A 13,680-nucleotide genomic window follows, 5' to 3' on the forward strand; every position below is an offset into this window, starting at 1 on the left:
TTATTGTAGATAAGGGGGTGAATAAATATGAACCCCCGATTAAAAGTATATCTAATAAAAGTATATTCATACATACACGCATTTCTATCCTCTCTCTTTTCTACAACATTCAAAAGATACCTACATATATCAATATCAATATCAATATCACTATCAATCCCATCCAAGACAAGAAATGCAATGCAAGAAATAGGCAGGTATGTATCCACAGATGCGATTGGGAAAGTGCATTAATCTACAACTTTATTAAATGAAAACGGATCTCTCAAATATCTACCTAGGTAGGTAGGTAGGTAGGTAATCACACATGTTAAAAATCCATAATGATTATTATCACGCCGCTATTTCTACTTCTACCTCCATCTCATTACTTATCACTTCTCACTAGACAATATAATAACCATGATCTCATTTATTCATCCATCCATCTACCAAGTATCTACCCATCATCCATTTCCATCGCTAGCTACCCATCCCAAACCACCTACTACTCTGCACCACCATACTTATTACTACGAAAATCCCCGACTGCTAAAATCACCCACTGCTAAAATCCCCCACTGCTAGCCCATCCGCCTATCCATCCATCGTCCCAAAAAGGCAATCCACTACCTACCTACTAGTATCCTCAACCCCTCCTAATAAGCTCCCAAGCAAAAGCAAAAGCAGAAGTAAAAGCAGAAGTAAAAGCAAAATCTCCAAGTAAGTTCAATTAGTCACCCAGTCACTTATAAATCGCCCAGTCCCTCCCTCATCACATCATATTACATCACCTCCTCTCCACATCCCCTCCACCTCCAGGAAACAACCAGACAAATACCAAAACAAACACCAAAACACACTCTCTCTCCTCCAACACCCGAACCCCAACCAGCCCGGCACAACTCTTCCCCGCAGCCCGCAGCCCGCGGCTATGAACCCCAAACGAAACTACCTACCTACTATCTATCTACTATTTACTATTTACCTACTACCCACCTCCAGCTACCCACCTATATAATCTCAACACCCACCCATCACAATTCCAATTCCGACTCTATCATCTACCATATCGCGGGGAAACATCCAATTCCTAATTCCAACTATCTATACTCGAGCTACCTACACTCGAGCTACCTACACTCGAGCTACCTACCTACCTACCTATTTCCTTCGAAATATAATCTTTTATTAGGTAGTGGGTGGGTGGGGGCTTCATTATTATGTAAGATCTTACTTCCTCTTGTCTTGCTTTATTTGTTATATTTGATACATTTGATATATTTATTTCTGCACACCGCGCAGCACAGCATAGCACAGCACAGCACAGCACAGCCTAGACTGTGGGGTAAGGAAGAGTAGAATAGAGTAGATGGAGTAGAGAAGTTAACCACCTACCATCTACCTATCACCTACCACCTACCTACCACCTACCACCTACCTACCTACCCCCTAATCAACTACAAAGTATTTATTCATATTCATCTAGAGCTACCTATCCAGACACTTTAGATATACTTCGATACATATTAGATACCTCCAGCTACGCCTGTAAATTGATCATGAGGGATTTATCAGATAGTGCTGTCATCAATCACTATTACCATCATTCCATCATTCCATCCATCCACCCAAGAGAAAAAGAAGAAGAAAAAATAACATAATGATACATACTAGATACTAGAATACTTGGTTTGGTATATGACTTATTGCTACCTAATTGCCTATCGCATCGCATCGCATCGCACTGCATTGCATTGCATCAAAAGATATGTAAATAATATCTTGCATCGAAACGGTCTCGGTTCACAAATCAAACCCAATGGTCAGACGAAATATGCAAAGTCTCTCGCCCCCACACAACCATATAGTAGGTATGTAAATCATTTCAGAGAATTCCCCAATGAGATTGAAGAAGCGTGCCCATCCTCCCTTTTGAGGAGACACTGCAAAAAAAAACAAAAAAACGCCTGGTGATCCATGCAACGCCATGCAAAAATATTATTCTGCAATTGCCCTAACCATGAAACCCGTATTTCTTTCTCTCTCTCTCCCCCTTTCTCACTTACGCATTCCGATCATCATCCACTTGAGCGTATGCCTTTTGTAGTGCCTTTTTCTCCCTACCATCATCCTCGAGAACCATGATCCAATCTCGGAGCTGGATATTCTGTCCCTTACCACCATCTTCTCGCCAAGTGCCCAACCTTCGCACTCCATCGGTAGTCATTTTTTCGGGTCCCGGATTCGCAACGGGGCTTGCACCAGAAGAGCCAAGACCTTGGGTCATGATTTTACCTGGCGTGCTGGTACCACTACCGGATCCTCCGGCAGTCATCCAACTATATTGTTTCTTTTTTCCGAACATACTTTTTCCACCACCCAAAAATTGTGTAGTGGTTACATTGGCTGCTGCGTGACTTGCTGCCTCACTGGTTTTTGCCTCTGCTTTCTTCTTCATTTCTTTCTTGGTAGGTGGCTTGTCAAGAACATCTGGAGCCATAGAACCTGGCGTGCCCGGATTTATTGAACCAGCGCGAGATCCATCACCAGACTCACGAGCCTTACGTCTTCGTAGTCTCGCCTCCTCGGCTTCTTGCTCCTTAGTAGCACATTTCCGAAGTGTCAATGCAACATCATTCGCAAAAGACTTAGTTTGTGCCTTTGCACTATCTGATACTGGAGTAGGCAATCTACCTGCAGCTGAGAGAGGGCCTTCGGTGTGTTAGCTCAGAATTAGAATAATGAAAAATATGATACATACGTTTGAGAGGGTTGGAGAGAGGGCTGACAGCACTCTCCCATCCACTCCGTGGACCACCTTCAGTAACAATGGTAGCAACACTAGGTTTTATCGCTGGGACAGCAACATCTGTCCATTCATCCCTGATTTGGGCATGAGAACTTGTCTGTCGACCGATAGCTAACTTTAATCCGTCCTCTAACAATCCACGAAGTCGATGCTTGGTAGAGATAGACATAAGCGCAAGTTGATCAACAAGTAAAGAATCAGATGGAATGAAGGCTCCTGTCGTTGCAGTGATAGCTCCATCTGGTCCCACTGCAGTTTGTACTTTGACAGTCGTGTCAGGGAAATGTTCAGGTAGTTTCATAGTTCCCATCTTTCCATTTAAATCTGTATTCAAACCGAGACCATTATCATGTGCAATCTTCTCCATTCTCTTGTGAACGTGGCCAACATTTAAAAATGGATTATTTAATTCTCTTTGCCTCGATACTGCCAAGTCGCGAGCCGCATCATGCCATGCTTTATCCGCAGCTTTCTTCTCAAAATCCTCTTGTGATTTAGCATTTGGTGCCTCTCCAGGTTGATTAGCCGGACCTGAGCCGTAAAAAGATCCCTCATTCCCTGGTGGAAATTGGGTAAAACTGTGACCTGCCGAAATATTTCCTGGGTGTGACCTTGAGCCTTGAGCATTGAACGACGACGAATACTGCTGAAATGTATATTGTTCCTCCTCTGCAAGATCGACACCAGTTCCCCCCAAAACATCCAACGGATCCAAACCATCAACCTTATTTTTATCGACCGGTCTCGAAGGTGGGCCCATGACTCCGCCAGGATGGTGCTGTTGTGGCATCTGCAAATTAAAGTTGTTGAAATGAGCTGACGCCATATTTCCTTGATGATGATGCTGAACTTGATTTGGGAAGCTCAATGGGCTTGGTTGCGCATGAGGTGGAAGAGCCATCGGAGTTTGCGGTAGATTCAATGAGGGAGATGGTTGCGCATTCGATCCATTCGAATATGGCGTGGTATAGGCACCCTGAGGAATTTGCACAGTCGAGAAATGCGGCGAAGGCGAAGCTGAATTCTGACCCGAAGCAGCATATGGTGATGTGACATATGGCGAACCTGGTTGAGAGGGCGGATTGGGAGACATTCTTTGTCGCTTGTGGGGTGGAAACGCGAACTGTTGTTGGGTTTGCGTTGAAGGTGAATTAGCTGGCTGCGGGGGAGAAAAGGGCCTCTGAGGCATAGGATACGGTGGTTGCTGTTGCTGTGGTTGCGCCATGATGTCGACGGCTTGGTTGTAATTGCCTCTATTGATCTCCTGTATCCTTCACAACCCAGGCGCAAAGCCCGGCTACCTCTTATAACACCGACCCATGCGCTAGTCTAAATCTTCAGAATACAACTTAAAGACTTGCGCGACCGTATTCACTCGTTGTTTTGATGACCGTTTAAGCTGTTTTCATTCCCGCGTTAATACTGTGGTCATTGAATGAATCGCGAAAGCTATCTGGTTTTGATCTCATCACGTGTGGATTTAGTGCGAAATTTCCCTCCACAAGGAACGCCAAAATCGCGTCTCTTTGATGACGAACCTCCCTTCCCTCTTACAATATTGTATTGATTGACCACACGATTCAATTCAGATCCTTCCCGACTTACCTATTATGAATCTATAAGCCCATCTACAATCATTTCCGTCGTAATTTGATTGATTGCAATATCTTTGCTGAACAAATATCTATCCGCCTTGAAGGCAGCAAAGTGGTAGTACTAACACTAAACTGACTGACAAAGAAAGCAATACACACCACATTCCATTCACGATGGCATCAAAACGTAAGGCTGCAGCTATGGCACCTACGGTGGAAGAACCAGTAGATCCCGCTGACGAACTCACCTTTACGAATCTTGGTGGTGGTAATGAGGTCGGAAGATCTTGTCATATAATTCAATACAAGGGCAAAACTGTCATGGCAAGTCTAAGCCCTCTTTCTCCATCATCTGCGCCATCTTTTTACTGACTTTTCGATATAGCTTGATGCTGGTATGCATGCTGGTTACGACGGATTAGCAGCTCTACCTTTCTATGACGATTTTGATTTGAGTACTGTCGATTTACTTTTAATCAGCCAGTAAGCGCATTCTATTTCCTACATTTTACATACGCGCGTTGGCTTTTGAAGGATGTGGCAGTCAGTATATGGTGTTCTGTTTCGGTGTTTTAATACAATGCGCCTTTGGCAGCTTGGACTCTGCGTCGAATTTTGGATCATGCATCTTTACATGCAGAATTCCGTTTCATTTTTTTGGCCTATCTACCTACCATATTTATCATGTATACGAGAATCAATACAATATCATTATCCCACAGCAAATGCTTGTCTTGATTCTGTGATATAACCTCCATCGCTGCGGACTCAAATTGTACATAGGCTACTACTTCTGTTGGCGTATTCTGGTGCCTTGCCAAGTAGTATACGAGCTGACCATTTGTAGTTTTCACGTCGACCACGCAGCTTCATTGCCATATGTCCTTGCGAAGACCAATTTCAAAGGACGTGTCTTCATGACACATCCAACCAAGGCCATCTACAAATGGCTCATCATAGACAGCGTAAGGGTTGGAGGAGCATCCTCGGGTGGAGGTTCACAACCAGTCTACACTGAAGCCGACCATCTCACTACATTTGCTCAAATCGAAGCTATAGATTATCATACCACACATACAATCTCTTCGATCAGGGTCACACCATATCCAGCAGGGCATGTACTTGGTGCTGCTATGTTCCTTATTGAGATCGCAGGACTCAAGATATTTTTCACGGGAGATTATTCTCGAGAAGACGATAGACATCTTGTCTCTGCCGAGGTTCCCAAAGGAGTGAAGATTGATGTTCTAATTACCGAATCTACGTATGGTATTGCATCACATATTCCCCGATTAGAACGAGAGCAGGCCCTTATGAAGTCTGTCACTAGTATCTTGAATCGTGGGGGGCGGGTTCTCATGCCGGTTTTTGCACTTGGTAGAGCTCAAGAACTACTCCTGATTCTGGATGAATACTGGGGTAAACATCCAGAATTCCAAAAGATCCCTATCTACTATGCTAGTAACCTGGCTCGTAAATGTATGTTAGTATACCAAACATACGTTGGCTCTATGAACGAAAATATCAAACGACTCTTCAGAGAACGTATGGCCGAAGCCGAAGCCAACTCAACTAGTGGAGGTAGAGGAGGACCATGGGATTTCAAATATATTCGTTCATTAAAGAATCTCGATCGCTTTGACGATGTTGGGGGTTGTGTTATTTTAGCAAGTCCCGGTATGCTACAGAATGGTATTAGTAGACAATTACTAGAACGGTGGGCACCAAGTGATAAAAACGGTGTTATTATTACTGGTTACAGTGTTGAAGGTACTATGGCAAAGCAAATCATGCAAGAACCAGATCACATCCAAGCAATCATGTCTGGTCCACAGGGTTTTACACGAAGATCAGCACCTGGAGAAACAGAGAAAGCTATGATACCTAGAAGATGTAGTGTTCAAGAATACTCCTTTGCAGCGCACGTTGATGGCGTCGAGAACCGGGAATTCATCGAGGAAATCGCTGCTCCTGTCGTGGTAAGTTCCTTCCAGATTTAATTCAAATGAAAAAAGACTTAACAAGCATAGATTCTCGTCCACGGCGAACAACACAACATGATGCGTCTAAAATCCAAACTTCTCTCCCTCAACGCCGACAAAACTACCAAAGTGAAAGTTTTCTCCCCCAAGAATTGCGAACCATTACGCATTCCTTTTGTGACTTCGAAAACCGCCAAGGTCGTCGGAAAACTCGCCAACAATCCCCCACCTCCTGATTCCGCCCAACTTATCACTGGTGTACTGGTTCAAAACGATTTCAAAATGTCGTTGATGGCTCCTGAAGATTTGAGAGAATACGCTGGATTAACTACTACTACTATTACATGTAAACAACGCATGACACTCAGTGCGGCGGGTATTGATCTTATTCGCTGGGCTCTAGAGGGAACATTTGGAAAGATTGATGAATTGCCTGAAAGTAGAGGACAACAGAAACATTCAAATGGAAATGGAAATGGAAATGGGGATACGCATATGAATGGATCATCCGACGAAGAAGCCGACGAGGAGATTGCAAATACGAATGCAGTCACTGCATATTTAGTTATGGGCTGTGTTACAGTGAGGTATAGAAGTAATGGGGAAGTAGAATTAGAATGGGAGGGCAACATGTTGAATGATGGGATTGCGGATGCCATCATGGCGGTGTTGTATTCGGTGGAAAGTAGTCCAGCTGCTGTTAAACGTATGTTCTCCAACTCTATCCTCTACCCCCTTTTCTCTCCCCATTGATCTCATTGCACCACTTACCCATTCTCAAAACTAACATCCCCTAGAATCCGCGAGCAAATCTCCCCACTCCCACTCCCCTCCAGCCCGCAACCTGCACGCGCACCTGACCCCCGCCGAGCGTCTCGAACGCCTCTTCATGTTCCTCGAAGCCCAATTCGGCGCCGACAATCTCGTCCCCATTACCACTCCCCGTCTATCCACCGGAATCCCATCTCCAACTTCTTCCCCCTCCATACCCCCCGACACCAAACCCTCTTCCCCCTCAGACCTCGAAACTCCCGAAACCTCAGAAACCTACGCCCAAGAAAAAGAACTCGCTCGTCTCCATAAACTCGGTATCCCCGTTCCGGGCATCGAGATCAAGGTCGATAAGATGGTTGCGAAGGTATGGTTGGAGGATTTGGATGTCGAGTGCGCGAATCGGGTTTTTGGGGAAAGAGTGAGAGCTGTGGTAGAGAGGGCCGTGGAGGTTACGGCGCCGTTGTGGGGTTGAGTTAAGAGAGGTGGTTGGAGCTAGATAAGGGTCCTCCTGATTTGAGGAAAATGGAAGATTGTCACGGGAAGGGGAAAGAAGAATGTATAATACCTAGATAAGCGAGGATGAGGATGAGGATGAGGATGACTGACTCTGCACTAAATGCACAAATGCGATGTTTGAGAGAGAGAGAGAGAGAGAGAGAGAGAGAGAGAGATAATTATTCTAGGTAGATAGTAGATAGAAAACTCACTCTACCGAGAACCTCTCAATAGATGAAATAACAAATGAATAAATAGCCACATACCCAAATTCTCTCTCGACCCCCATGCGCCAGATCTTTCCCCTCCCTCGCTTCACTTTCATAATCCTACAATGCCTCAACTCACCAATCATGTATAGATTAAATATACTCAGCCTTTTTATGATTCCCTAGGTCCTACCTATTATTCCCTCGTATATGAGAAGTTGGAAACAGACCATCATCTGCTTCCACGAAGAAATAACGTTCATATATAAGAATGTATAACAACACGTAGGCACATCCCAAGAATGATTCCCTTCTCTTTCATCAATTTTTGTCTTCTCGCGCACTCGCCATAAAAGCAAGATTCATGTGGTAGCTTCGCATTCTAAGGTCGAAATGGCACATTCAACTTCACAATCACAACATAACAAATCAACCAAGAGTCTATTTAGGAATTTTTATATTTTATTTTTATTTTGAATAGTCGTAAAAATCGTTAAACCTCCCCATTATTTCTCTTCCTATATCCCATCCAGAATCGACCAAGCTTCAAGCTCAAGTCATCATATATATGCTAATGCTACAAACAACCCATCCATCCATCGCTAGAAAAGATGCCTAAAATTTATACCACCAAGAAGGGTTTCCAACCGCGCGCCAAAACACCCAATCCCAAATCCCAAATCCCAACATTCTGTGCATCTATGCAAGCAATCAATCATCCTGGGGTATATCCACAAATCTTTTTATCTTCATCGCCCCATATTTACCAGCTTCGTAAGTTGAATTATCCATTATCTCCATCTCACCCCCAACCCCATCCCCATTCACTAGCCTCATTTAATTGGCTATTTAGTCAACGTCATCATCGTTCTCATCCTCGTTTTGTAGGACCCATCCCCTGCTCATCTCAACTGCTTGTCCCCATTTCTTGAACATACGGGCAGCCTTTGCTGGCTTGATTTTTGGTTCGAAGATAGTTCTGTCGTCACGATTGATCTCCTTGAGCTCATCAAACTCCTTCCAGATACCAACTGCGAAGCCCGCTGCGATTGCGGCTCCGAGAGCTGTGGTTTCGCGCATAACTGGTCTGTTGATTGGGATGTTGAGAACATCGGCTTGTGTTTGCATGCAAAGGTCAGAGTTGGACATGCCACCATCGACGGCAAGTCCTTCCAACTTGTGTCCGGAATCTTTCTCCATAGCATCAAGGATGGCCTTGGTTTGGAAACAGGTAGCTTCAAGGGTAGCACGAGCGATGTGACCACGTTGTGTGTGTTGAGTAATACCGAAGAGTGTTCCCTTGGCATCATCAATCCAGTATGGAGCGAATAAACCAGAGAAAGCAGTAACGAATACTACACCTCCGTTGTCGTCAACAGTCTCTGCCAATTCAGTGATCTTGCTTGAGTGTGCAATGAAACCCAAGTTGTTCATCAAGAACTTGACACCGGAACCTGCAACGGCAATGCTACCCTCAAGAGCGTAAACGGGTTTTCGGCCATTGCCAAAATCGTATGCGACGGTAGCCAAAAGACCATATTTTGATACTACGGGCTTGTCACCAACGTTGTAGAGAAGGAAACAACCAGTTCCGTATGTGTTCTTTGCATGACCAGGCTTGAAGCCGCATTGACCGACCAAAGCGGATGATTGATCTCCGAGACAGCCAGTGATTCTGGTGCCTTCAAGAGCACCGTAGGCCATCTTACCGAAAGCTTCCTTGTCTGAGGAAGGAACGATTTTTGGAAGGGTAACGTTTTTTCTGTCGAGTTGGAAGAAGTTGAGGAGCTTGTCATCGTATTGTAATGTGTGTAGGTTCATGAACATAGTTCTAGAAGCATTTGTGGTATCTGTGACATGAACACCGCCTTCCTTTCCTCCATTGAGTTTGTAGATCAACCAAGAGTCGACTGTTCCAAAAGACAATCTGCCCTCATCGTATGCGTTCTTGATAGCTTCAACGTTTCGGTACATCCACATAAGCTTAACGCTGGAAGGGTAGGTAGAAAGTGGCAGACCACACAATTGAAGGATCTCATCTGCTCCTTCCGACTCCTTGAGCTCGCGCACAAGAGCGGTGGTTCGGGTGTCAGGCCAAACAACGGCATTGTATAATGGTTCTCCAGTGTTTGTGTCCCAGCAGATAGTTGTTTCACGTTGGTTGGTGATTCCAATAGCTTTGATGTCGGACTTCTTGTATCCTAATTCAAGGAATTTCTCTGTTGCTTTCTCTACACACTCATCCACAGAGTTGACCAATTCTTGAGGATCATGTTCATGCCATCTGCGAAAAGAGTATTGTTAGCTTGTGGAATCGATAGAAAGGGCAGAGCAATAGAACTTACCCGGACTCGGGGTACATGTTTTCGAATTCATGCTGGTGCATAGCAACTGGTTGCCCTTCTCCATTGAAGATAATGAATCTTGTAGAAGTTGTGCCTTGATCAATGCTACCAATGAACCAATGTTTCTGTTCTTCCTCCTCGGTTTGAGTTAAGTCTTCTGGCAAATGTGTTTTGGTTTGTTCGATGTGCTCGACATATTCGGCATCCTCTGCTCTTGAGGCCTCAATGTTTCTGAATTCTGCGTCTCTTCTGTATTTGTAACTATCCATATCACTGTGTGATATCGAGGGCGGTGGTGTTGGATGCATCATCATGATGGGAATGTGTTTGTATGTGAAGCGATATAAAAATAAGACAACGGGTATAGTAAAAAGCAAGGCTTGATGCGGGAGTACTATTAAACTGAAGCGCGAAGAAATGATTCTTAAGAAGAAGTGTTTGTTGGTTTGTATGAGGAGGATGGAATCGAGGGGGGATATGTTGGAGTTATAATAGTTTGGGGGAGTAGTGGAGGTGGGGAATGAAGGAGGCTTTGTTACGGTCCTGCGGGAAGGAAGAGTACGGAGTAAGCGCGAGGGGAGAACTCGCTAGTATGGCATGCTAAGGATTTGATGGAGGTAGACCGGATGTGGAGGGACTAGATGGAGGAAAGGTAGAAGGGGTGTTCCGGGAAAAAGATCTACCAAGTTGAACCAACACGTTTTAGGAATATCTCACCGTTACTCGCATTCTCGTACCAAGTTACTAAAGGTGGACACTGGATATTCCAGTTCCAAGTAATTAGTTTCGTTCTCTTTTACTCCAGTAAAAGATCCTTAGTATAAAATTTCGATTGTCGATGGCGCCTCGTCGGAAGTTCCGTTCTTCCTTGGTGTACCAGATGAAGCGGGGGCCCCTCTTTCTAGGTCACTTGGGACCTGGGTCATCTTTTTTAATTATTTTGGTACGAATTTAAATGCACGGATAAAGATGGGAAAAATCGATCCCGCGCAGCCAAGTGGTAGAGAGTAGCAATTAGCGTTTCCTAGGCATAGCATTAGCATTGGCATAGGTTGGCAAACTGCGGTAGATTGGTAGATTGACTGGAATGGAGACATTGGAGAGACGCCAAAAGACTAAGTTAAATCTGTTAAGAAAAGTATCGAATCTTTTTAACTTTTTAGTCCCAATCCGGTATCAATTTCCTTCAACTAGAGGGGAAAGAGCTAGAATCCATGTTAGACACTCCACAAGAACCATGTAAACCCTCTGCACAGAACACCGCAGAACACGCAGAACACGATCCATTTTCCAGGGCGACATGTGACGGGACAGATGATCAACCGAAATTCATGGGAGGCAGTTCCGGTAACAGTGGGGAATTATGAAGGGGAAAATGTATGGGAATCGGACACTGTGAGTGTGGGAAAATGAAGCTACCAAGCCGATTGCTTGACTTATAAAGGTAGAAAAAGATCTCGTTACTACTAAATAGATACTAGATTGATACTAGCCCTCAAATAGTCACAACTAATAAAATGACTAAGTTATGAAGTCAACCATCTAAGTGCTAATTGGGCACCTAGAGGCTCTATTAAGTTCTTACTTTCTTGATGCCACTAACCGGGACTATCTTTCCGTAAGATCGTTATTTTCCACTTCGCTCTCTATTCTTCCTCAGCCCACTTTCTCGACTCTGTATTAGATTTCTTCCAGATAGCAACATGAAACTGTAAAATGGTCATGTACATCAAAAGCTGTCTGGCTCGCTGACTGATTCATTGAACTGGCTGGCCTTTTTACCCATATGTTCGAGGCGTGTTCTATGAAAACGGAAGAATTATTTCCGTCCTATGAAGCTGAATGATTGGAATTATGCCGCCCAGTGGTTCGTCACCCTATAGAAATATCCATGCACTTTCCTCGAGTAGAATGTGTTGAAAAGACCTAGGTAGAAAGTTTATCAAGAGGCTAGAGTCACCCTTCAAGTCCGCCCTTTGAATAGGAAAGAGATCTGTGCTCAGTCTGTCGTACTGTGCTCTTTCTACTTAGGTACTTCCGTGGAATCCATGTTTGCATTTGCATGTACGGAGTATAGTGTGGTGGTCGGTAGTGTGCAGTGTGCAGTGTGCAGCGTGCAGTGCAGAGTGTACAGTGTACAGTGTACAAGTATACTAGAGTTAGTACCTACAGTAGTTAGTTACATCGTGCACATGGAGTTTTCGCTTTGCATTCTTTGGGCTCCAACATCCATATGCTCCTCCACTTGTTTTTACGAGGAAGTGGTTTTAGCTCGTTGAGATCTCATCGATTTGCTGATGTTGATGCTAATGCTAATGCTAATGCTAATGCTAAAAAGCTCATGCTGATTGATGCTGATGCTTTACCGGTATCGCCTTGACAGGTCTCTCCCAGACGAATATCTAATCACGATCCACAATATTACATGTGGCTGTGTTTACTTGAGGCGCGACGGTGGGGGATTCGACTGCAAATCTGCAAATCTTCTGTCCTTACAGACTTGGTAACGTCAACATAAACGAATCGAAACATTGTTAGAAACGGCTCAACCAGGTCTTATCTTTCTGCCTTGGAAATGATATCACGTTTCTTAGGTTATGATGAAATTTCAATTGACCATCTTTCAATCATCGAGAAATGAGAAATCTCATATCTCGATCGCATGTATACATAACATCATGCCCCCATTGTTTTCCAAAGTCATGAGTTGGTTTGACATCAGTTTCTTATTTCATCGAGCTCGGATATCATCATATATCATCATTTATCATCTTACAATTAACTTGGAATGAGATGTATTCATTTTATGTCATCGATGAATTCATAATGATGAAAAAGATCTACTCAACAAGAATATCACGACACTTGCTTGGGTACGTACTCACTGACAACACATTTATCTCGGCATTCTTAATTCTGTTGCCAAAAATCCCATTTTCTATTCACACAACGGTATCCCCTCTTCCCCCCACAAAATTGACTGTGATCAATCTCTCTTTTTCTACGGAACTTTTTTCAATTTTAAAAATATCACGATGCACGACTCAAGGACTACCCCTTTTTTCCACCCCATTACTCCAGTCTCCAAAAAAAAACCCAACCCGCTCTCGTGCTCAAAAAAGTATTGTCCACCCAGCACAGTCCAGCTCCTCGCGTCTATTCTGTTAATCCAATTCCGAGGTCCCAAGATGGAACTTCAAACTACAATAGTTGCAAAAACAGAAAAGAGTCAAAGACGATCTATCTGACTGACAATATTGTTGAAACCCACCAGAGGCTAGAACCGAGACAACAAAGGTATTCGACCACAGCCTCGCCCATATATCAATGTCCAAACATTACAAACCATCTCTACTCCGAGACTCATTCCGCCCCGCCTGTCTAGTTTCCAATTTCCTACCTGAACACTGACCAGTCCAGCCCCCTCTCCAGGCTCCAAGTAGTTTGGGGGTAAGAAATTGAATTGGGACATCCGACGGGATTTCCTAA

The 13,680-nt window shown here is 44.0% G+C and overlaps 3 protein-coding genes across 3 annotated transcripts; 1 reads left to right on the forward strand and 2 right to left on the reverse strand.

Moving 5' to 3' along the window:
- Positions 1-2,044: 2,044 nt before the first annotated feature.
- EAE98_005935 (uncharacterized protein) lies at positions 2,045-4,016 on the reverse strand (the record flags this gene model as incomplete). Its single annotated transcript, XM_038953557.1, has 2 exons — positions 2,045-2,694; positions 2,744-4,016. 2 exons carry the CDS (start codon positions 4,014-4,016, stop codon positions 2,045-2,047), a joined length of 1,923 nt encoding a protein of 640 aa, XP_038809952.1.
- A 544-nt stretch (positions 4,017-4,560) lies between these two features.
- EAE98_005936 (uncharacterized protein) lies at positions 4,561-7,614 on the forward strand (the record flags this gene model as incomplete). Its single annotated transcript, XM_038953558.1, has 5 exons — positions 4,561-4,710; positions 4,772-4,869; positions 5,234-6,365; positions 6,417-7,074; positions 7,166-7,614. 5 exons carry the CDS (start codon positions 4,561-4,563, stop codon positions 7,612-7,614), a joined length of 2,487 nt encoding a protein of 828 aa, XP_038809953.1.
- A 672-nt stretch (positions 7,615-8,286) lies between these two features.
- On the reverse strand, positions 8,287-10,944 carry EAE98_005937 (uncharacterized protein). Its single transcript, XM_038953559.1, has 2 exons — positions 10,192-10,944; positions 8,287-10,130 (listed from the first exon to the last, which is right to left on the reverse strand). Exons 1-2 carry the CDS (start codon positions 10,503-10,505, stop codon positions 8,696-8,698), a joined length of 1,749 nt encoding a protein of 582 aa, XP_038809954.1. The 5' UTR covers positions 10,506-10,944; the 3' UTR covers positions 8,287-8,695.
- Between the last annotated feature and the right edge of the window lie 2,736 nt (positions 10,945-13,680).

Source organism: Botrytis deweyae (genome assembly GCF_014898535.1).
Source record: "Botrytis deweyae strain B1 chromosome Unknown BDEW_012, whole genome shotgun sequence".
In the NCBI taxonomy this organism is placed as follows: Eukaryota; Fungi; Ascomycota; class Leotiomycetes; order Helotiales; family Sclerotiniaceae; genus Botrytis; species Botrytis deweyae.